This window comes from Hippocampus bargibanti, linkage group LG05, assembly GCF_051943395.1.
Source record: "Hippocampus bargibanti isolate YZ-2025 linkage group LG05, ASM5194339v1, whole genome shotgun sequence".
Classification (NCBI taxonomy): Eukaryota; Metazoa; Chordata; class Actinopteri; order Syngnathiformes; family Syngnathidae; genus Hippocampus; species Hippocampus bargibanti.
This window is the reverse complement of record NC_142738.1, coordinates 27,932,751-27,957,883: the sequence shown is the minus strand read 5'-3', so window position 1 is coordinate 27,957,883 and position 25,133 is coordinate 27,932,751. Positions and strand designations below refer to the sequence as shown.

General features: G+C 42.2%; 1 protein-coding gene and 1 long non-coding RNA gene across 2 annotated transcripts in view; one reads left to right on the top strand and one right to left on the bottom strand.

Moving 5' to 3' along the window:
• Window positions 1-18,353, bottom strand: part of LOC148898386 (uncharacterized) — a 42,114-nt gene extending 23,761 nt beyond the window's left edge. The window contains exons 1-2 of the long non-coding RNA XR_016115115.1: window positions 18,219-18,353; window positions 17,867-17,981 (exon numbers count right to left, since the gene is read on the bottom strand). This is a non-coding gene — a long non-coding RNA (uncharacterized LOC148898386). The remainder of the gene's footprint in view (window positions 1-17,866; window positions 17,982-18,218) is intronic.
• Window positions 1-25,133, top strand: part of ppfibp2b (PPFIA binding protein 2b) — a 149,644-nt gene that overhangs the window by 80,910 nt on the left and 43,601 nt on the right. Inside the window, exons 9-10 of the mRNA XM_088997582.1 lie at window positions 20,065-20,176; window positions 20,362-20,394. Coding sequence (XP_088853708.1) covers window positions 20,065-20,176; window positions 20,362-20,394 — 145 coding nt within the window. The remainder of the gene's footprint in view (window positions 1-20,064; window positions 20,177-20,361; window positions 20,395-25,133) is intronic.

The following is a 25,133-nucleotide window of genomic DNA, read 5'->3' as shown; positions in this document are numbered from 1 at the left end:
TACGGTAAATGTGCATGGCCGTAGATTTTGCTGCAGTAGTCGATTGTCATTGCAGTGCACAATGCAACGTTTGCATTGCTTCCTACGAGCCACTAAGCCCCTTTCATAAGTCTCACGTACACTTTACAGTCACGGTTTAATGTAAATTTACGTTTTTTAGCGGCACATATGTTGTTAGCTTCTTTTGAATCTTTATTCTGGTCTGAGGTTCTGTGCATCTATTTTGGAAAATGACATGCAATTGCACGACTTTATAACGCTTGCGAAAGTCCGGAAGAAAGAAGCAGGCTTCTGATTGGCTGCCGTGCCGAGAATGCAAATTTCAACTGCAGGTAGTCTATGTTTGTGTGCTCGGCGACGGTACACGTGTTTTGTTTGTGCGTGTAGGCGAGGGCGTCAGTGAGGAGTTTGTTGAGCGCGCGGTCAGGACAAACCATCTATGATTTGGCGGAATTTAACACAAGTAGGTATTATTGAGCTTGAATATTTCGTTGTGTAATAATATGTTTTGAATTTTGAAAGTGATTCAATTTGTCAATAAATGTGGATTTCTTTAACTTTGCCCCTTCGATGGAAACTTATTAAAAACAGACGCAATCTTGATAAATCACAGTGCATGTTATTTTAATCTATTTCCATTTCCTCCTCCAAGTATCTGCGAAATAGTATGTAAACGCCATATTCCTTGAGACAAATTTATTAACTGATCAGGGATATTTTTCACATTTGAAAGACAGTTAATAAATTGGGTTGTAGTGTTCTTACTGTGCTATGAGGTTTGTACATACTACATTTAAAGGCACCGGCACCATTTTTTGTTTTTGTTTCCCACTGACATCAGAAAAACGTTTTATAGCATCTAAAATACCCAAATCAGGCAAGCTGATATTTTTAGTTAAATGAAAAACACAAATAAAAATGACTTCAAATGAATCCGGAAATGGTCAGTTTCAGAAGGTCCCACCCCCCTGTTCGTGACGTCACGCCAAGACGTCTTGCCTTTGATCGAGAATCAAAACAATGGCTTCAGATTCGGAGAACATGTTTTCTTGTTACTCATCCAGTTATGAATATGATTCAAATAGTTCTAAAGAGGAAAGCATAAATGTTTGCAATTGATTCAAGGAGTCCTCCCATATCAATTCGAGCCGTCAATGACAGCAATGTAGCACCCAGAAATGCAGAAGATTGCGCCCAAGCTCCGTTGGAAATGGGCTGGTTTGTCAGCTGGGAATTTATGTCAACGAATATCAAATAGTTGTCTTGGTGCAACACACAACGATTCACCATCGCGTTATTTATGTGTTTTCTAATTTCACCATCAACACGGATCAACACGAAGTTTTCAGACCAAACAAAGTACCCAAAATGCATTGTATGTCGCTTTCTCGGTCAGGGGCGGTCCAAACGTGACGTCACATGGGGATCGTCATCAACTCGAAAACAAGACTTCATGAATATTCAGCGCAAGTCTTAAAACGTAAACTATAGCTATATGCTGTGGAATCTTTGTAAAATACGCTCAGTCGAAGTCATTTGAAGTGATTTTATAAATTATGGACATAACTTGTTCAGAGTATTTCCGGCCCAAACACTCCCTCCAAATGCTCCCTCTGTCAAATTTTAGAACCCAATGCGGCCCGCGAGTCAAAAAGTTTGCCCACCCCTGGTCTAGAGTTTGAAGGGTTTATCTGCAGAATATGCTGAACAACGGACAACATTGATTTACAGACAATGGTTGCTTGATAACGAGTGTGTCCACGCACACAGCAGGAGGGTAATTATGCAGGAGATTTGAAGATGGAGAGAATAGTGGAACAGATAGAGGGACAGTGGGTCACGTGGAGGGGTTTAAGAGAGAAGACAGAATAGATAAGAGAGGAGTGGAAAGAAGGAAACAATGTGAGCACAGAAGATGCAATGACACTCAAATAATGTGTGAGGTGCAATTAGAAGGATGATTGCATATGTGGTTAACTTTTTTTCCCTGACAGTGCTAAAGCGATTTGAGATATTTTGGTGTTTTTAACATTTTTTTATACCCGCTGAAAAACAACAATACCAAGAAGGAGATTAAAAAAATTATGAAAACAAGAACTATTTACACCGTTCACTCCATTTCAATTCTAATCACCTCCTGTGTGCGCATTTCTCTGCCCTCCAGCGATCTCTTACTCTCTCCATGTGTGTTACCTGACTGTGGGGCACACACAGCTGGAGAAGCAACAGTGGGAAGAGCGCTGGCGCAGGGTACAGGTGCCTCCTCTTCCTCTTTTTCTGGCTACTGTTTTTCTGGGTCGTTCTCTGCTCCCTTTTTAACTGGCTTTTTTCAACCACACCCTGTGCTCGTATATGTGGTATTCCTCCTCAATGTAATATTTCAAAGTTTTTATTAGCCGCTTTACAACATAATCCTCTCTTGCTGCTTTTTCATCCAGCCATATTTTTTTGTGTGTGGTACTTGGTGTACAAATGTTGAGAACCAGACAGTTCGTTATTCTGTTACACATTATTTTTTTCCCAAGTTCCATTTTGGTGGTTAAACGATTCTCTTCTTTTCACATGATGAAACTGGACGCCTGGTAACGCACTGGACGCCTGGTAACAATGAAAGTATTGTCAGTTACCGGAAGAGGTGCGCACAAACCGTAGGCTCGCGGAGGAATAAAATAATATACTTTCCAACCGCATAACCATCAAAGATGTGAAGATACGGGCAAAACAGTGACATTGGTGTTTAACGGTAGCACATATAAACATCTATCCTCATCTATAAAACCTAAGTTTTGAACCGTACCGTACATTGCAACGCATATTGGTAGTCGCAACCCGCTCTCGGTCGTAACCTGATTTTCAGTTTCCAAAATGGTATCTAAACCTGGAACAATCTCTCCTCTCGAAGCATTGCGAAGAACCGGAAAATGTTGATCAGGTTTATGCAAAGATATTAACATATATGCAGCTCGAGCCATTTTATCTCCAAATACCTTTGAATGCACGCGTTGTTGTGTCACAGAATGAGGCATATAAGAGCATACAAAACAATTACTTTTCCTATTTTGTTTAGCAATTAGTGTAGCATAACGATACCACGTGTTTGATAACAACGGATTCCAGTCATGTTTTTCTCCTGCAAACGGTTGATATAATGTGTCCATGACACCTGAATTATGGGCCTTTTTGTCAGGTGTTTCCATCTAGGCTGTCAGTCTGATATGTGGTTCATGCCGGAAAGGCGATGTCGCGAACGGTGATGTCACAGATGACATGATGCATATAGTTACGGGAAAACCACTATGATTTTCACGAAAATCAGGACAGTCTCAAGTTCATGCATCCTGCAGCATCATGAGTTATGATGGCAAGTTGGATATCTGTCATTGTGCCAGTTCCAGTTCCTAACCAGTTCCCTCGAGCTATCTTGACGACAGTTCGTTTTGCTTCTTGGGCACAGCTATTTCAAACCCATTTTGTGTTGGGCTTAGAATGGACCACAACAGAATCCCAACCAGTGGTCCAAGCCTTCCCTAACTTGATACCAGCGTACCAAGAACCATGAGGATAATTGCTTACGTCTTGTCATGCTTCGTTCACAAGGATGTTAAGGGGAAATTAGACGATTCCCGCATCTTGTCGTGGCAAGCAAGCTACAGGATGTGCCATGTTTGGGCACTTATCTGACGTCATAGGATGTAATAGTGGGCTGATGGAATTGGGGGCTCTACGTGTGTCATCTTGCCCTCACGAATCCGTATAGCAAAATGATGTGGAACAAACCCATAGCTATTGAGTGGTTTGGCTCCGTCTCTCTTCCACCTGCTCAGGATCTGGTTGGTGAACGATCTTGCAATGGCTTTGATGCACCCAGGTGGCTCTTTCGGCGATCTTGATGGCAGTTGGCGTTGTGAATGGCCCCTCCCACTTTGGTTCAGACCAGGTCTTCCTCCTGATTGCCTTGATCAGCACCTCGTCTCCGGGGGCGCCATAGAAATAGATAGGTTTAGAAGTGGCGTAGAGACGAGGTTGATTGCAAACCCGGAAGTGACGGCACGAGTTGTAGCGTCCATAGTAACATAGCTTGGTTTGGCATAGAAATAGGATAGTTTTGAGCGTATTTAGGTCTATTTAACGTATGGATGCTGTAAAAGGGAACAACAGTTGGGGGCCGCAATGTTTCGCTTACGGATGCTTCAACTACAAGCTGAAAAACAAAGGAATTTCATTCTTCAAGTGAGTGAAAATGAAATTTCTATAAAAAGAAAAAAAAATAGTTTTGCGATGTTTTAGCGACTAATTTTCGTCCTGTTTTCGATCTTCGACCGCGTATAAGTACGTTCTAGCTCAGACATGGGCAAACTACGGCCCGCGGGCCACATACGGCCCGTTAGGCTTTTTAATCCGGCCCGCCGAACTTGCCCAAAGTATAGTAAAAACATTGTCTGAAACTCATGACAAAAAGTTAGCAGACAACAGAGCAGGTAAGTGAAAAGTTGCCTGCCCCATTTTTCACAACTTCAACAACAATGAAACAACAAATCACACTAAAAACATTGGCGCAAAGTAAAGTTTTTTTAAAATCAAGAATGCACCTACTGCAAATGCTACCGTGCTTAATTTACGGTAAATGTGCATGGCTGTAGATTTTGCTGCAGTAGTCGATTGTCATCGTGGTGCACAATGCAACGTTTGCATTGCTTCTTTCGTGCCACTAAGCCCATTTCATAAGTCTCACGTACACTTTACAGTCACGGTTTAATGTAAATTTACGTTTTGTAGCGTCACATATGTTGTTAGCTTCTTTTGAATCTTTTTTTCTGGGCTGATGTGCTGTGCATCTATTTTGGAAAATGACATGCAAGTGCACGACTTTATAACGCTTGCGAAAGTCCGGAAGAGAGAAGCAGGCTTCTGATTGGCTGCCGTGCCGAGTATGCAAATTTCAACTGCAGGTAGCCTATGTCGGTGTGCTCGGCGACGGTACACCTGTACTGTTTGCGCATGAAGGCGAGAGCGTCAGTGGAGAGTTTGTTGAGCGCGCGGTCAGGACAAACCATCTATGATTTGGCGGAATTTAACACAAGTAGATATTATTGAGCTTGAATATTTCGTTGTGTAATATGTTTTGAATGTTGAAAATGATTCCATTTTTCACTAAATATTGATTTCTTTAACTTTGCCCCTTCAATGAAAACTTGACAGACGCAATCTTGTTCATCACAGTGCATATGTTATTTTAATCTATTTCCATTTCCTCCTCCAAGTATCTGCGAAATAGTATGTAAACGCCATATTCCTTGAGACGAATTTATTAACTAATCAGGGATATTTTTCACATTTGAAAGACAGTTAATAAATTGGGTTGTAGTGTTCTTACTGTGCTATGAGGTTTGTACACACTACATTTAAAGGACAACCGGCACCATTTTTTTTTTGTTTCCCACTGACATCAGAAAAACGTTTTATAGCATCTAAAATACCCAAATCAGGCAGGCTGATATTTTTAGTTAAATGAAAAACACCAATAAAAATGACTTCAAAATGAATCCGGAAATGGCCAGTTTCAGAAGGTCCCACCCCCTTGTTCGTGACGTCACGCCAAGACGTCTTGCCTTGCTCGAGAATCAAAACAATGGCTTCAGATTCGGAGAAGATGCTTTCTCTTTACTCATCCAGTTATGAATATGATTCAAATAGTTCTGAAGAGGAAAGCATAAATGTTTGCAATTGATTCAAGGAGTCCTCCCATATCAATTCGAGCCGTCAATGACAGCAATGTAGCACCCAGAAAATGCAGAAGATTGCGCCCAAGCTCCGTTGGAAATGGGTTGATTTGTCAGCTGGGAATTTGTGTCAGCGAATATCAAATAGTTGTCTTGGTGCAACACACAACGATTTACCATGGCGTAATTTATGTGTTTTCCTTCTAATTTCGCCACCAACACGGATCAACACGAAGTTTTCAGACCAAACAAAGTATCCAAAATGCATTGTGTGTCGCTTTCTCGGTCAGGGGCGGTCCAAACGTGACGTCACATGGGGATCGTCATCAACTCGAAAACAAGACTTCATGAATATTCAGCGCAAGTCTTAAAACGTAAACTATAGCTATATGCTGTGGAATCTTTGTAAAATATGCTCAGTCGAAGTCATTTGAAGTGATATTATAAATTATGGACATAACTTGTCCGGTGGCGTCGGTTGTCCTTTAATGCTTTAGGTTTAGTATTTTCGGCCCAAATACTCCCTCCAAATGCTCGTGGCTGGGCCCCTCTGTCAAATTTTAGAACCCAATGCGGCCCGCGAGTCAAAAAGTTTGCCCACCCCTGTTCTAGCTGTTCTTCATTAGTATGAAATTGAATTGGCTCTGCCTCCTCAAGCATGTCACTAATTCGACACTAAATTTGAACTGCAGGGGTGTGCGTTTCACTAAACATTGCTAACTTAGCAATATTGCTAATATATTGCTAAGTTTATTGTTAACGCTAAAAATGTGTCTCACTAAACATCATTTAGCAATATTGTTAACGCTTAGCATTATTGCTAAATAGCAAATTTTTGTGAAACGCGCCCCAGGTTAGCCGACTCTGCTCATACAACATACTAATAATTACTTCTTGATCTGTTTGATCCGTTGTAGATTTCACACATATATACACTATACACAGTGTTACCTAATCCTCTACAATTTCTGATTTAGTCCAATTCCGATGACCAATTAAGTATGATCATTCTTTATGAATGTTATTTTTTTCACGTTTGAAGATTGGTTACAATCACACTCAAAAGATAATTATACTATGTATTTGAATTTTCAATCTTAAAGAGCTGTCATTTCAATTATTCATAACATTTTAGACTCTGAATCAATAGTGGTGTATTTAATTGCAATTGTATGTTTTGGATTATAAAAAAAAAATATAATCCAAAGCATATCTGATCTTGAAAGTTGAGGTTTTTGGACTTGTGCGACTTCACATCGCGCCGAAAGACGACGTGAGAGTGAAGTAGTTGTCTTCTAAAACATATTTAGCCACAAAGTATTAGAATTTCGTCGAATACCGGAAGAAAATCGACGAAAAACGAGCAAAAATTATTCATATGGTACGGAACTGTGTCAGAGGCTACAACTCGTGACGTCATCGGTGACGTCACGACCTGGTGACCACGGGCGCAATGCTATTGCCTCCTTTGGGCACTTCTAAACCTATCTATTTCTATGGGGGGCACAGCCTCTGTTCCTGTGAAGGGAACAAAGAGGACTGCATCAGTACACATGCTGTGGACCTATTTTTGTTGTAAACATTTCACACAACGATTTTGCCAACAAAGCACTTGAATGTCATTCATTCTTACACCTTCCCATAATGGGAGGATGAAAGGTCTGCCATGCAAGATCTCAAAAGGCGTTAAGCCGTTCTTCGTGGGCGTTATTCTCATATATAATTTAACCAAAAACAGACATTCAGGCCATGGTGTGCCTGTTGTCTCCATCGTTTTTCTGAGTCGATTCTTCATCGTACCATTCGTTCTTTCCACTAATCCTGCACTCTGTGGATGATATGCAGAGTGGTTCTTTAATGTAATACCTAAATGTTCGGAAATTTTGGTTATTACGTCATTAACAAAATGGCCCATTATCACTCCAAATTATTATTGGTATGCCATGTTCTGGAATAATATGTTTGCATAATGCGTTAGCAACGGATAATGCGTCGGATTTCTTTTAAGGCACAATTTCCACCCATTTGGTGAATGAATCAATTAGCACCAAACGGTATTTATAAGAACCATTTGTGCTTAGTTCAATGAAATCGATGTCCTCTTCCTCTTTTTCTGGCTACTGTTTTTCTGGGTCGTTCTCTGCTCCCTTTTTAACTGGCTTTTTTCAACCACACCCTGTGCTCGTATATGTGGTATTCCTCCTCAATGTAATATTTCAAAGTTTTTATTAGCCGCTTTACAACATAATCCTCTCTTGCTGCTTTTTCATCCAGCCATATTTTTTTGTGTGTGGTACTTGGTGTACAAATGTTGAGAACCAGACAGTTCGTTATTCTGTTACACATTATTTTTTTCCCAAGTTCCATTTTGGTGGTTAAACGATTCTCTTCTTTTCACATGATGAAACTGGACGCCTGGTAACGCACTGGACGCCTGGTAACAATGAAAGTATTGTCAGTTACCGGAAGAGGTGCGCACAAACCGTAGGCTCGCGGAGGAATAAAATAATATACTTTCCAACCGCATAACCATCAAAGATGTGAAGATACGGGCAAAACAGTGACATTGGTGTTTAACGGTAGCACATATAAACATCTATCCTCATCTATAAAACCTAAGTTTTGAACCGTACCGTACATTGCAACGCATATTGGTAGTCGCAACCCGCTCTCGGTCGTAACCTGATTTTCAGTTTCCAAAATGGTATCTAAACCTGGAACAATCTCTCCTCTCGAAGCATTGCGAAGAACCGGAAAATGTTGATCAGGTTTATGCAAAGATATTAACATATATGCAGCTCGAGCCATTTTATCTCCAAATACCTTTGAATGCACGCGTTGTTGTGTCACAGAATGAGGCATATAAGAGCATACAAAACAATTACTTTTCCTATTTTGTTTAGCAATTAGTGTAGCATAACGATACCACGTGTTTGATAACAACGGATTCCAGTCATGTTTTTCTCCTGCAAACGGTTGATATAATGTGTCCATGACACCTGAATTATGGGCCTTTTTGTCAGGTGTTTCCATCTAGGCTGTCAGTCTGATATGTGGTTCATGCCGGAAAGGCGATGTCGCGAACGGTGATGTCACAGATGACATGATGCATATAGTTACGGGAAAACCACTATGATTTTCACGAAAATCAGGACAGTCTCAAGTTCATGCATCCTGCAGCATCATGAGTTATGATGGCAAGTTGGATATCTGTCATTGTGCCAGTTCCAGTTCCTAACCAGTTCCCTCGAGCTATCTTGACGACAGTTCGTTTTGCTTCTTGGGCACAGCTATTTCAAACCCATTTTGTGTTGGGCTTAGAATGGACCACAACAGAATCCCAACCAGTGGTCCAAGCCTTCCCTAACTTGATACCAGCGTACCAAGAACCATGAGGATAATTGCTTACGTCTTGTCATGCTTCGTTCACAAGGATGTTAAGGGGAAATTAGACGATTCCCGCATCTTGTCGTGGCAAGCAAGCTACAGGATGTGCCATGTTTGGGCACTTATCTGACGTCATAGGATGTAATAGTGGGCTGATGGAATTGGGGGCTCTACGTGTGTCATCTTGCCCTCACGAATCCGTATAGCAAAATGATGTGGAACAAACCCATAGCTATTGAGTGGTTTGGCTCCGTCTCTCTTCCACCTGCTCAGGATCTGGTTGGTGAACGATCTTGCAATGGCTTTGATGCACCCAGGTGGCTCTTTCGGCGATCTTGATGGCAGTTGGCGTTGTGAATGGCCCCTCCCACTTTGGTTCAGACCAGGTCTTCCTCCTGATTGCCTTGATCAGCACCTCGTCTCCGGGGGCGCCATAGAAATAGATAGGTTTAGAAGTGGCGTAGAGACGAGGTTGATTGCAAACCCGGAAGTGACGGCACGAGTTGTAGCGTCCATAGTAACATAGCTTGGTTTGGCATAGAAATAGGATAGTTTTGAGCGTATTTAGGTCTATTTAACGTATGGATGCTGTAAAAGGGAACAACAGTTGGGGGCCGCAATGTTTCGCTTACGGATGCTTCAACTACAAGCTGAAAAACAAAGGAATTTCATTCTTCAAGTGAGTGAAAATGAAATTTCTATAAAAAGAAAAAAAAATAGTTTTGCGATGTTTTAGCGACTAATTTTCGTCCTGTTTTCGATCTTCGACCGCGTATAAGTACGTTCTAGCTCAGACATGGGCAAACTACGGCCCGCGGGCCACATACGGCCCGTTAGGCTTTTTAATCCGGCCCGCCGAACTTGCCCAAAGTATAGTAAAAACATTGTCTGAAACTCATGACAAAAAGTTAGCAGACAACAGAGCAGGTAAGTGAAAAGTTGCCTGCCCCATTTTTCACAACTTCAACAACAATGAAACAACAAATCACACTAAAAACATTGGCGCAAAGTAAAGTTTTTTTAAAATCAAGAATGCACCTACTGCAAATGCTACCGTGCTTAATTTACGGTAAATGTGCATGGCTGTAGATTTTGCTGCAGTAGTCGATTGTCATCGTGGTGCACAATGCAACGTTTGCATTGCTTCTTTCGTGCCACTAAGCCCATTTCATAAGTCTCACGTACACTTTACAGTCACGGTTTAATGTAAATTTACGTTTTGTAGCGTCACATATGTTGTTAGCTTCTTTTGAATCTTTTTTTCTGGGCTGATGTGCTGTGCATCTATTTTGGAAAATGACATGCAAGTGCACGACTTTATAACGCTTGCGAAAGTCCGGAAGAGAGAAGCAGGCTTCTGATTGGCTGCCGTGCCGAGTATGCAAATTTCAACTGCAGGTAGCCTATGTCGGTGTGCTCGGCGACGGTACACCTGTACTGTTTGCGCATGAAGGCGAGAGCGTCAGTGGAGAGTTTGTTGAGCGCGCGGTCAGGACAAACCATCTATGATTTGGCGGAATTTAACACAAGTAGATATTATTGAGCTTGAATATTTCGTTGTGTAATATGTTTTGAATGTTGAAAATGATTCCATTTTTCACTAAATATTGATTTCTTTAACTTTGCCCCTTCAATGAAAACTTGACAGACGCAATCTTGTTCATCACAGTGCATATGTTATTTTAATCTATTTCCATTTCCTCCTCCAAGTATCTGCGAAATAGTATGTAAACGCCATATTCCTTGAGACGAATTTATTAACTAATCAGGGATATTTTTCACATTTGAAAGACAGTTAATAAATTGGGTTGTAGTGTTCTTACTGTGCTATGAGGTTTGTACACACTACATTTAAAGGACAACCGGCACCATTTTTTTTTTGTTTCCCACTGACATCAGAAAAACGTTTTATAGCATCTAAAATACCCAAATCAGGCAGGCTGATATTTTTAGTTAAATGAAAAACACCAATAAAAATGACTTCAAAATGAATCCGGAAATGGCCAGTTTCAGAAGGTCCCACCCCCTTGTTCGTGACGTCACGCCAAGACGTCTTGCCTTGCTCGAGAATCAAAACAATGGCTTCAGATTCGGAGAAGATGCTTTCTCTTTACTCATCCAGTTATGAATATGATTCAAATAGTTCTGAAGAGGAAAGCATAAATGTTTGCAATTGATTCAAGGAGTCCTCCCATATCAATTCGAGCCGTCAATGACAGCAATGTAGCACCCAGAAAATGCAGAAGATTGCGCCCAAGCTCCGTTGGAAATGGGTTGATTTGTCAGCTGGGAATTTGTGTCAGCGAATATCAAATAGTTGTCTTGGTGCAACACACAACGATTTACCATGGCGTAATTTATGTGTTTTCCTTCTAATTTCGCCACCAACACGGATCAACACGAAGTTTTCAGACCAAACAAAGTATCCAAAATGCATTGTGTGTCGCTTTCTCGGTCAGGGGCGGTCCAAACGTGACGTCACATGGGGATCGTCATCAACTCGAAAACAAGACTTCATGAATATTCAGCGCAAGTCTTAAAACGTAAACTATAGCTATATGCTGTGGAATCTTTGTAAAATATGCTCAGTCGAAGTCATTTGAAGTGATATTATAAATTATGGACATAACTTGTCCGGTGGCGTCGGTTGTCCTTTAATGCTTTAGGTTTAGTATTTTCGGCCCAAATACTCCCTCCAAATGCTCGTGGCTGGGCCCCTCTGTCAAATTTTAGAACCCAATGCGGCCCGCGAGTCAAAAAGTTTGCCCACCCCTGTTCTAGCTGTTCTTCATTAGTATGAAATTGAATTGGCTCTGCCTCCTCAAGCATGTCACTAATTCGACACTAAATTTGAACTGCAGGGGTGTGCGTTTCACTAAACATTGCTAACTTAGCAATATTGCTAATATATTGCTAAGTTTATTGTTAACGCTAAAAATGTGTCTCACTAAACATCATTTAGCAATATTGTTAACGCTTAGCATTATTGCTAAATAGCAAATTTTTGTGAAACGCGCCCCAGGTTAGCCGACTCTGCTCATACAACATACTAATAATTACTTCTTGATCTGTTTGATCCGTTGTAGATTTCACACATATATACACTATACACAGTGTTACCTAATCCTCTACAATTTCTGATTTAGTCCAATTCCGATGACCAATTAAGTATGATCATTCTTTATGAATGTTATTTTTTTCACGTTTGAAGATTGGTTACAATCACACTCAAAAGATAATTATACTATGTATTTGAATTTTCAATCTTAAAGAGCTGTCATTTCAATTATTCATAACATTTTAGACTCTGAATCAATAGTGGTGTATTTAATTGCAATTGTATGTTTTGGATTATAAAAAAAAATATAATCCAAAGCATATCTGATCTTGAAAGTTGAGGTTTTTGGACTTGTGCGACTTCACATCGCGCCGAAAGACGACGTGAGAGTGAAGTAGTTGTCTTCTAAAACATATTTAGCCACAAAGTATTAGAATTTCGTCGAATACCGGAAGAAAATCGACGAAAAACGAGCAAAAATTATTCATATGGTACGGAACTGTGTCAGAGGCTACAACTCGTGACGTCATCGGTGACGTCACGACCTGGTGACCACGGGCGCAATGCTATTGCCTCCTTTGGGCACTTCTAAACCTATCTATTTCTATGGGGGGCACAGCCTCTGTTCCTGTGAAGGGAACAAAGAGGACTGCATCAGTACACATGCTGTGGACCTATTTTTGTTGTAAACATTTCACACAACGATTTTGCCAACAAAGCACTTGAATGTCATTCATTCTTACACCTTCCCATAATGGGAGGATGAAAGGTCTGCCATGCAAGATCTCAAAAGGCGTTAAGCCGTTCTTCGTGGGCGTTATTCTCATATATAATTTAACCAAAAACAGACATTCAGGCCATGGTGTGCCTGTTGTCTCCATCGTTTTTCTGAGTCGATTCTTCATCGTACCATTCGTTCTTTCCACTAATCCTGCACTCTGTGGATGATATGCAGAGTGGTTCTTTAATGTAATACCTAAATGTTCGGAAATTTTGGTTATTACGTCATTAACAAAATGGCCCATTATCACTCCAAATTATTATTGGTATGCCATGTTCTGGAATAATATGTTTGCATAATGCGTTAGCAACGGATAATGCGTCGGATTTCTTTTAAGGCACAATTTCCACCCATTTGGTGAATGAATCAATTAGCACCAAACGGTATTTATAAGAACCATTTGTGCTTAGTTCAATGAAATCGATGTGGACCACTTCAAAGGGGTGTGACCCCTGTGGAAATTGTCCTCTTTTTGGTCGCATATTACCCTGTGGATTATCTTTACAGCATATCAAACAACTCCGACAAAAGTTTTTTGCATGAGTTGAAACCTCTGCTTAAATCTTTCCTGCTATAAACACCATCCCTCCTGTTGATACATGTGACCTACCATGGCTCAACCGAGCCACCATAGGAAACATGTTTCTCGGTAAACATGGTTTATTGTCTATTTTATACAGCCCATCAACTAGCATAGCACCATCGGCCAGCCACAGATCTTTTTCGGATTTTGTGGTTAACGCTTGCATATCCTTCAAAACTTGTGTGGGCACTAATTCACGTGTCTCTTAACTTATTAGATTGAAAACAGTCCAAGCAGCCTTTTTGGCGGCTGAATCTGCTCCAACGTTACCTGAGATAAATCCTGTCTTTAGCCCTTGTGTGCGCTGTACATTTGCATACAGCCACACTTTTTGGAAGGAGGATAGCTTTCAACAAGCCTCTCAATAAATCTGCATGTTTAACAGTCTTTCCTTCTGCCCATTTACACGCTTCAGTCAATGCAACAATTTCTGCTGCTTGCGTTAAATACGTTTTTGGTAATGAACCATCAGCAATAATCTCAACGTGGATGCTGTCAGGTAAAGGTGTGTCTTTCAAATCAGGTTGTAGAAATGTCATCATCTGTTTTTCCTAGAAGTTCAACTTTTTGGCAAAACTGTAACATAGTCAAATAAGCTTTGTTACCTGTACGTTCTAGATTTTGCAACAAAGCAATTGATAGTTTTCGTCTTCAGTTAGTGAATCAAGCAAGATGCCGTCAAGGTGCAAAAGAATTTGAGAAGTCACAGGATTCTTTAAAGTCAGCAATACATGAAGACATTTCTGATTTTTTTTGGTGTAACGACTGAGTCCCCCTCGTAGGGGACGTGTGTTCCAGTCTGCTCTTTTCTGAAAACACATCTGGTCTTCTATAAACAGCAAGGGGGGGTGAGAGGGAGATTGGGGGACAGAGAGGGCAGTCGTGAGGAGGTGGTGGTGTTGGACCCCGCGCGCAGATCCCCCCCTGACCTCTGACTCCCAAACTCAAATTCCCCAGCCCACAGCTCGCCCCTCCTCCTGCAGTGGTTAATTCTGTCTGTATAGTAATGGCGATTTTAAGACCATGAGCTCCTTTGTCCTTTTAAGGCAGGAGGTACTTTATTAGCAGCCATCTTTGAAGACATAGCTTTTTCATTCTTTCCAGTCTGCTTAAATGTTAACATATACGGAATCCTCATCAGCAGATTCAGGAATACTGCTGGGGTGTCTGAAAACATATCCAAAGCGTCCTCTAAATATGTTTTCACGTCTACCCCACTTTTTTTCTATATAATGAATTTCATAACCCGGTGAATTGAGCTTTTCTTAAAAAGATTGCACCCATTCTCTCAAATCCCGCAATTCACCACAGTACTCTCAACAATTTCTGCCGTTCACAGCAAACAGTGTTAACTCAAAACACAAAGAACACTCCCGCTGTGTTAGTCTCCAGCCACGAGACGCGTTCACATACACACACAATGAATGCACATGCACGCACACGCGCACGCTCTCACTAATGGCTCAAATGACTCCCGCCCCCACCTTTCTTTGTTCAAAATCTTTGTGTGACAAATAAACTTTTGTAGTTCACCACTTTAGCACAGATCAACCAAATTGAATGCATTAATATCACAGAGAATCCACGATCGATTGCAGCTGCATTTCAACACGTAACGTCTGGATCAAAATAAAAAAAATCTTCCAATTTTCCAATTTCTTCTCCAGCCCTCGTGCTCAGTGAATTCCAGGAGTCCACCACTTGTGAATATTATTATTAGAATTCTACCGGCCTTACACTACTTCCGCCGGCGGCGCAGAAAACCAGACATATCTCGATCCTTAGGCATCGACCAGTCGCGCGCATATTCCGCCTTGGGCCCGACCTTATGGAGACCCACCGTGATTAGAATCATCAGAAACAGACCCAGAATCAGAACCAGGATCAGACTCAGAGAATAATATCCAAAAAGTCGTGTTACCAGCTCCCAGATACGTGGATTAACATGAATAGGATACCCTCTGGAGATAAAAGTATCATACAATACATTCAAACAATGGCTGCTCTGTGCTAGCGCGTCACCCACCTTGCGAACTTCGTCCAACACAGCCGTATTTTCAGTCAGTCAGAATGCCGAGGAGCTCCACCGCGTCACAACGAGCAGGTGCCACCAAAAAGGAAATAATCTTTTTGTCTCTTGTGAGAATTCACAAGCAGGTTCGGCCGAAAGAAAAAAAAACTTTCCGTCTCTCGTTTCCCCGTCAACAAGCAGGCATCGCCGAGAGGGAACGACCCCACCTCCCGTCTTGCGGAGAATTCACAAGCAGACGCCGCCAGGAGCAGAAAGCTCCCGTCTCTCGTCAACTGAGGCACGCAGGCGAGCACTCCTCAACCGCTCCGGGACCGACTGTCTGGCACGGGTTGTCGGCACCAATTTATGTTGGTTTCTAATTCCTGTTTCTCATCTGGTTCGGAGTTCAACGAAGTTTTATGATGAAATACCAGTGGGGACGATAGATGGTGAAGAGAATAAACTACTTTATTCTCGTAAAACAAAAGGAGAACATCTCTCGTCTGAAGCGGGAAGCCAAGAAGAACACAGCTGGCCTCCTTAAACTAGTTTAAAACGACACAGAAGCGATCTGTTGTCCAATCAGCTACGGACAAGTATTGGAAGTCACATAGCAGCGATCTGTTGTCCTATCAGCTACGGACAAGTATTTGGAAGAACATTAGACTGAGAGTTGGTGCTTGTTACATTCTGCTTTCGCAACTATTCAACTAATAAGCTTCATAAAAGATTGAAATGGAAGAGGCGGTTGAAGCGCAACCTCAGCAGTTGAAAAAACTTGAAAATATGAGAGACATCAAAGTGATGAAGGCAAAGTTATGTGTTTATGAGGAAGAAGTAATGAAAGCAAAGTTACGCGAGCATGAGAAAGTAGTGATGGCAAACTTAGGTGTGTTTGAGGAAGAAGATATGAAGGAACTGCATGTAACTAGCATCCCCATACACACCAAAGAGAATGATACATTGCCTTTCTACCACCATTACCCATGCCATAAACCGCTAACTGAGAAATTGGTTGAATCATTACATGAATCACTAATTCTGAGTCATCTTCCAAACCCAGAGCATGCCATATTCTCAGGTGATCCTCTGAACTCTGTTGAGTGGAGGACAGGCTTCGAGTATCGGCTCTCTGCCAGAGCCGATACTCGAATCCTGCTGGTAAACTGTCTTGTCTGGAAAAGTACATGGCATCGGAGGAAAAATCTTCTCTGGAAGGCAGCTTTTATAGAGAAGATGATGAAGGGCACCTCCAGCCTTCCATCATTTAAAGATCCATATATCACTATGGTGAAATAACTGTTGATTATTTGAAGTGCATCGGTCATTTTGTTTAGTAATGTTATTTCAACAGTAATTTGGTGGGAGTGTAACTGGCGGGTATCTTGTCATTGGTTGCCATGACAACAAAAATATAATTATTTGGACTTGTTGTTTTGTCAAAGTGTTTAATGGTTCTATGCGAAACTTTATGTGTGTTTTTCTTAAAATCGTCTTCGAAACTTTATTTATAATGTTTTGTCATTATCACTTCCGCTTCCGTGTCATATATTTTGATAAACGAGAACAAGGCGAGACAGACAGAACGAGACTAATGCGAGAGAGAGACAGGAGCAGTGCAACTGCTAGATAGAGAACGGCAGTCTAAAGTCTACGTCAACGTTTATCTACTTTCGGTTAATAAGGTGCACACGTTTTCAAGGTGTTTAAGTGTTTCACAATACATGTTGTGACATCAGTACAAAGCGTCATCCTTGACCGGAGTAGATACACCTTGAGATCCTGCTAAATGTATAATGCTGGCCCACTGTGATCCCTCCGTTATTGGAACACAACCTTCGGTCCCCACTTATAAAAAAAGAGACCAGCTGGCCCAGTTTGGCAATCCAGAGACCATGTGATGCTGCAGAGGCATGTCAATCAAGACAGCCCCAAAGCATCTACAGCCTTAGGAACTCCAGGCAGATCTCAACCACCCCTGAGGCCTTGCCACCGAGGAGCTTTTCAACCACATCAGTGACTTCAGCCAAAGAGATTGGAGAGGCCGCCTGATAGTCCTGAGACTCTGCTGGTGGACTTCAGAAGATCTTCAAAGTATTCTGCCCAACAGAACACAATGATCCGAGTCTAGATCAGCAGCACCCCATCCTCAATGTACACTTTTTTAGTGGTCCACTCTTTCCCCCTCTTGAGACGGCGGATGGTGGATCAGAATTTCCACAAAGCCGTCTAGAAGTCAGCTTCCCTTCCCTCATCGAACTATTCCCACACCCAAATTTTTGCATCAGCGACCACCGAAGCCGCATTCCGCTTGGCCGGTCGATACCTGACTGCTGCCTCTTCTGTTGGGTCCCAAAGGCCATAAAGTCCTGGTAGAATTCCTTCTTCAACCTTTTCTGCTGGTGTTCACCTTGCGCAGCTCTATTCATGCTCCTCTCAACCTGCAAAAATATAAAACACAATAGTTTTTCGACATTCAACGTGAGCTCCTTCAAGGAAAAGTCATTATCACCCCCGTAATGATAGAGCCAAAGTTCGCGGCCAAATGCTAATTTAGCCTTCACAGTTGCAGGGTGTGTGGCATGTGAGCCAAAGGATGCTTATGGCCGTCTGTCTTTGGCAGACGTCCAGCTCCAGGCCTAGAGGGCCATCTGCCATCTGACCCGGCAGCAACACACCTGATTCAGATGATCATCAGCCAGCTCTGAAGCAGCATCAAAACGGTCCCGATGGTTTGAATCAGGTGCGTTGCTCCTGGGAGAGCTGGAAAACAGGCAGGACAGCGGCCTTTGAGGGCTGACTTTGGACACCCCAGGCCTATGGGAATTAACAAAGCTTTAGTGTTGCTTAATGCCTGACCATTTTACGCTTGTGTAACTTCACCCATACGATCCTAAACTCTCCCAAATTTCAGGCATTTGATGATCGTCAAGTTTGAAGACACCTCCAAGCGTATTTGTCATTGTAGCACAACCTACTCTCTAAATAAATGTTTTATTCGTTGATGGTTTTCTCCCACTCATTTAACCAGCTCTACCTCATATTTGATCATGAGAGTGTTAAAACATGAAGTTTGTGAGCTTTCGCGGAACATTCGCTGCGGAAAACCAGTTCGCCAAGAAAACCTTTGTTTTGAGGGTTGATAAAGTGTTTTTATGCACATTCGTAAACATGTTATTTCATACTTAGTACATTTTATGTTATTTAATGATTAGTTTAACCAATATATATGTATGTACCTCATTAGTTCACTAGTTGCGTATGCAGAGTGTAACAAGTATCAACTTTCAGTGTAAAGCTCTCCCAACACTTCGCTGCTGTGTGAGTTTTAAACCAGTTGGAGGAGGCGGGCTTTGTGCTCTTGGCTTCCCGCTTTCGACGAGAGATGTTCTCCTTTTGTTATACGAGAATGAAGAGTTTTTTTCTGTTCACCATCTATCGTCCCTGCTGGTGTTTCATCATAAAACTCTGTTGAACTCGGAAGCAGGAGAGAAACAGGAATTAGAACCCAACAGGGGCTTAACATGCAAGAAAACTCAAGAAACTTTGCATGTACTAGAATCACCATTTATAAATGGGTCAGGAGTGCCTCCTTCAATTTTTAAACGTGGCAACCCGGTAGTCAAGTGGTTAGCACGCTCCGGTCTCCTTGTGTGGAGGACCTGGATAAAACCCACGCGGGCTCGGGGAGAACATGCAAACACATGTTCTCCCCGGGCCCGCGTGGGTTTCATCCAGGTCCTCCGGTTTCCTCCCACATTCAAAAAAAAATGCATGGCGGGCAGATTGAACACTCCAAATTGTCCTTAGGCGTGAGTGTGAGAGTGACTGTTGTATGTCTTTGTGTGCCCTGCGATTGGCTGGCAACCAATCAGGGTGTCCCTTGCCTAGTGCCCAAAGACGGCTGGAATAGGCTCCAGCACCCCCCTCGACCCTAATGAGGAATAAGCGGGACGGAAAATGGATGGATGGATGTTTAAACGTGCACCCAACCTACCTGAACACGCAAGTAACTGAATGGCTTACCCTGGCCCATCTTGTCCTCAGAAAACACTCACAGGTTTCAGCTAGAGGAATTGTATTGAAGTAGAACCATTTCATAAATCTGCGGCAAGCATTACATGCGGCAGTGGCGGCACCTCATCAATTAAATAACGTAATAAACATTTAGCATAAACGTCTGTGTAAGCTCTCAGTCGTACAGGAGTGGTCCATCGATGAGAAGGTTTCTTCAGCCGTCATCTGTATGACAGCTGAAGAAACCTTCTCATCGATTGAGCATAAACATTTATGCTCACAAAATCATCAATTGATCATTGTGCTATTTGGAGGCCCAATGCTCTGCAGCAGATTGCAGCACATCCTTTTTTCTTTGTTTTTTGGGAGAGGGAGGGTATCAAGCTAATAAGTTATTTTACTGACTGTTGGGGTATTTTCTTCCTATTACTCAAGCATACTAACAATTTTCTTGTCAGCCACGGAAGCCTGACAGGATGAATTTAGTCTTCTGATCCGCTTCCACAGGCTGAAATCTCAGACCTACAGCAGCTCCTTTCCTCCAAAGACGCTGAGATTGAAAGCCTGCAGACCCAACTCCTGGCCAGAGTCAGCACAGCCAGTGACAACACAGAGAGAGGTACATGCTGATGTCAGCCTGACTGTCATATTGCATCTACAGTACAAGGACTATGTTGTAAAAATGTAAACACATCTGTCAACTAGAATTAGTTGCGCTTCAACTAACTGAAAAGCATCATAATGAATCCCTCCCTTTGCTGTCTATTTGACTTGTTCTTGACTCTATGCTGCCCTCCGGTGTAGAGGAAGTGTATATCAAACATCTGATCAACAAATGTAAGGCACAGGAGTCCTTGGGTCATTGATTTATGTAGTTGCCATTCAGATCATCTGCCTGTTAAACCATCAATATTTCGGTTGACCGCATTGTTGGTTCTGAATGTTAGTGTGCCATTGTTTCACTGTGACTATTTCACACCATTTGAGTGTCGATTTCAGTATAACTCATTGTCCTGTAACCTGTAACATGTAATCATCAAATGAAGTCACATTATGATATCGGAATAGTACAAGTACAGTTGGCTTGAGGTTAGGCCTCAGTAATTTTTTTGGTTAGCGATACGCCTCGTCAGGTAATCATAACCCTGACAATTTCAACAAATTCTTCTTGAGACATGTAGCTCATTTCATTGCAAAAAGGATTAAACACAATCTTAAAACACTGAGAAATCTGAGTTCAAATGTGGGCCTGTTGTCATGGTTGCAATTTCCAATTGTGTCATAGCATCGGAATGAGATCATTGTCTCATAGTTTTGATTAATTCGTCTTTTATAGATTATAGATTAAAAAAATATTAGGACCTGATCTATGTATTCCGCTTCCGCTTCGGGGAAATTCTCGTCCACCATCCGGCGTCTCAGGAGGGGAAAGCAGTGCACCACTAACACTGTGTACAGTGAGTTGTCGGCACCAATTTATGTTGGTTTCTAATTCCTGTTTCTCATCTGGTTCGGAGTTCAACGAAGTTTTATGATGAAATACCAGTGGGGACGATAGATGGTGAAGAGAATAAACTACTTTATTCTCGTAAAACAAAAGGAGAACATCTCTCGTCTGAAGCGGGAAGCCAAGAAGAACACAGCTGGCCTCCTTAAACTAGTTTAAAACGACACAGAAGCGATCTGTTGTCCAATCAGCTACGGACAAGTATTGGAAGTCACATAGCAGCGATCTGTTGTCCTATCAGCTACGGACAAGTATTTGGAAGAACATTAGACTGAGAGTTGGTGCTTGTTACATTCTGCTTTCGCAACTATTCAACTAATAAGCTTCATAAAAGATTGAAATGGAAGAGGCGGTTGAAGCGCAACCTCAGCAGTTGAAAAAACTTGAAAATATGAGAGACATCAAAGTGATGAAGGCAAAGTTATGTGTTTATGAGGAAGAAGTAATGAAAGCAAAGTTACGCGAGCATGAGAAAGTAGTGATGGCAAACTTAGGTGTGTTTGAGGAAGAAGATATGAAGGAACTGCATGTAACTAGCATCCCCATACACACCAAAGAGAATGATACATTGCCTTTCTACCACCATTACCCATGCCATAAACCGCTAACTGAGAAATTGGTTGAATCATTACATGAATCACTAATTCTGAGTCATCTTCCAAACCCAGAGCATGCCATATTCTCAGGTGATCCTCTGAACTCTGTTGAGTGGAGGACAGGCTTCGAGTATCGGCTCTCTGCCAGAGCCGATACTCGAATCCTGCTGGTAAACTGTCTTGTCTGGAAAAGTACATGGCATCGGAGGAAAAATCTTCTCTGGAAGGCAGCTTTTATAGAGAAGATGATGAAGGGCACCTCCAGCCTTCCATCATTTAAAGATCCATATATCACTATGGTGAAATAACTGTTGATTATTTGAAGTGCATCGGTCATTTTGTTTAGTAATGTTATTTCAACAGTAATTTGGTGGGAGTGTAACTGGCGGGTATCTTGTCATTGGTTGCCATGACAACAAAAATATAATTATTTGGACTTGTTGTTTTGTCAAAGTGTTTAATGGTTCTATGCGAAACTTTATGTGTGTTTTTCTTAAAATCGTCTTCGAAACTTTATTTATAATGTTTTGTCATTATCACTTCCGCTTCCGTGTCATATATTTTGATAAACGAGAACAAGGCGAGACAGACAGAACGAGACTAATGCGAGAGAGAGACAGGAGCAGTGCAACTGCTAGATAGAGAACGGCAGTCTAAAGTCTACGTCAACGTTTATCTACTTTCGGTTAATAAGGTGCACACGTTTTCAAGGTGTTTAAGTGTTTCACAATACATGTTGTGACATCAGTACAAAGCGTCATCCTTGACCGGAGTAGATACACCTTGAGATCCTGCTAAATGTATAATGCTGGCCCACTGTGATCCCTCCGTTATTGGAACACAACCTTCGGTCCCCACTTATAAAAAAAGAGACCAGCTGGCCCAGTTTGGCAATCCAGAGACCATGTGATGCTGCAGAGGCATGTCAATCAAGACAGCCCCAAAGCATCTACAGCCTTAGGAACTCCAGGCAGATCTCAACCACCCCTGAGGCCTTGCCACCGAGGAGCTTTTCAACCACATCAGTGACTTCAGCCAAAGAGATTGGAGAGGCCGCCTGATAGTCCTGAGACTCTGCTGGTGGACTTCAGAAGATCTTCAAAGTATTCTGCCCAACAGAACACAATGATCCGAGTCTAGATCAGCAGCACCCCATCCTCAATGTACACTTTTTTAGTGGTCCACTCTTTCCCCCTCTTGAGACGGCGGATGGTGGATCAGAATTTCCACAAAGCCGTCTAGAAGTCAGCTTCCCTTCCCTCATCGAACTATTCCCACACCCAAATTTTTGCATCAGCGACCACCGAAGCCGCATTCCGCTTGGCCGGTCGATACCTGACTGCTGCCTCTTCTGTTGGGTCCCAAAGGCCATAAAGTCCTGGTAGAATTCCTTCTTCAACCTTTTCTGCTGGTGTTCACCTTGCGCAGCTCTATTCATGCTCCTCTCAACCTGCAAAAATATAAAACACAATAGTTTTTCGACATTCAACGTGAGCTCCTTCAAGGAAAAGTCATTATCACCCCCGTAATGATAGAGCCAAAGTTCGCGGCCAAATGCTAATTTAGCCTTCACAGTTGCAGGGTGTGTGGCATGTGAGCCAAAGGATGCTTATGGCCGTCTGTCTTTGGCAGACGTCCAGCTCCAGGCCTAGAGGGCCATCTGCCATCTGACCCGGCAGCAACACACCTGATTCAGATGATCATCAGCCAGCTCTGAAGCAGCATCAAAACGGTCCCGATGGTTTGAATCAGGTGCGTTGCTCCTGGGAGAGCTGGAAAACAGGCAGGACAGCGGCCTTTGAGGGCTGACTTTGGACACCCCAGGCCTATGGGAATTAACAAAGCTTTAGTGTTGCTTAATGCCTGACCATTTTACGCTTGTGTAACTTCACCCATACGATCCTAAACTCTCCCAAATTTCAGGCATTTGATGATCGTCAAGTTTGAAGACACCTCCAAGCGTATTTGTCATTGTAGCACAACCTACTCTCTAAATAAATGTTTTATTCGTTGATGGTTTTCTCCCACTCATTTAACCAGCTCTACCTCATATTTGATCATGAGAGTGTTAAAACATGAAGTTTGTGAGCTTTCGCGGAACATTCGCTGCGGAAAACCAGTTCGCCAAGAAAACCTTTGTTTTGAGGGTTGATAAAGTGTTTTTATGCACATTCGTAAACATGTTATTTCATACTTAGTACATTTTATGTTATTTAATGATTAGTTTAACCAATATATATGTATGTACCTCATTAGTTCACTAGTTGCGTATGCAGAGTGTAACAAGTATCAACTTTCAGTGTAAAGCTCTCCCAACACTTCGCTGCTGTGTGAGTTTTAAACCAGTTGGAGGAGGCGGGCTTTGTGCTCTTGGCTTCCCGCTTTCGACGAGAGATGTTCTCCTTTTGTTATACGAGAATGAAGAGTTTTTTTCTGTTCACCATCTATCGTCCCTGCTGGTGTTTCATCATAAAACTCTGTTGAACTCGGAAGCAGGAGAGAAACAGGAATTAGAACCCAACAGGGGCTTAACATGCAAGAAAACTCAAGAAACTTTGCATGTACTAGAATCACCATTTATAAATGGGTCAGGAGTGCCTCCTTCAATTTTTAAACGTGGCAACCCGGTAGTCAAGTGGTTAGCACGCTCCGGTCTCCTTGTGTGGAGGACCTGGATAAAACCCACGCGGGCTCGGGGAGAACATGCAAACACATGTTCTCCCCGGGCCCGCGTGGGTTTCATCCAGGTCCTCCGGTTTCCTCCCACATTCAAAAAAAAATGCATGGCGGGCAGATTGAACACTCCAAATTGTCCTTAGGCGTGAGTGTGAGAGTGACTGTTGTATGTCTTTGTGTGCCCTGCGATTGGCTGGCAACCAATCAGGGTGTCCCTTGCCTAGTGCCCAAAGACGGCTGGAATAGGCTCCAGCACCCCCCTCGACCCTAATGAGGAATAAGCGGGACGGAAAATGGATGGATGGATGTTTAAACGTGCACCCAACCTACCTGAACACGCAAGTAACTGAATGGCTTACCCTGGCCCATCTTGTCCTCAGAAAACACTCACAGGTTTCAGCTAGAGGAATTGTATTGAAGTAGAACCATTTCATAAATCTGCGGCAAGCATTACATGCGGCAGTGGCGGCACCTCATCAATTAAATAACGTAATAAACATTTAGCATAAACGTCTGTGTAAGCTCTCAGTCGTACAGGAGTGGTCCATCGATGAGAAGGTTTCTTCAGCCGTCATCTGTATGACAGCTGAAGAAACCTTCTCATCGATTGAGCATAAACATTTATGCTCACAAAATCATCAATTGATCATTGTGCTATTTGGAGGCCCAATGCTCTGCAGCAGATTGCAGCACATCCTTTTTTCTTTGTTTTTTGGGAGAGGGAGGGTATCAAGCTAATAAGTTATTTTACTGACTGTTGGGGTATTTTCTTCCTATTACTCAAGCATACTAACAAT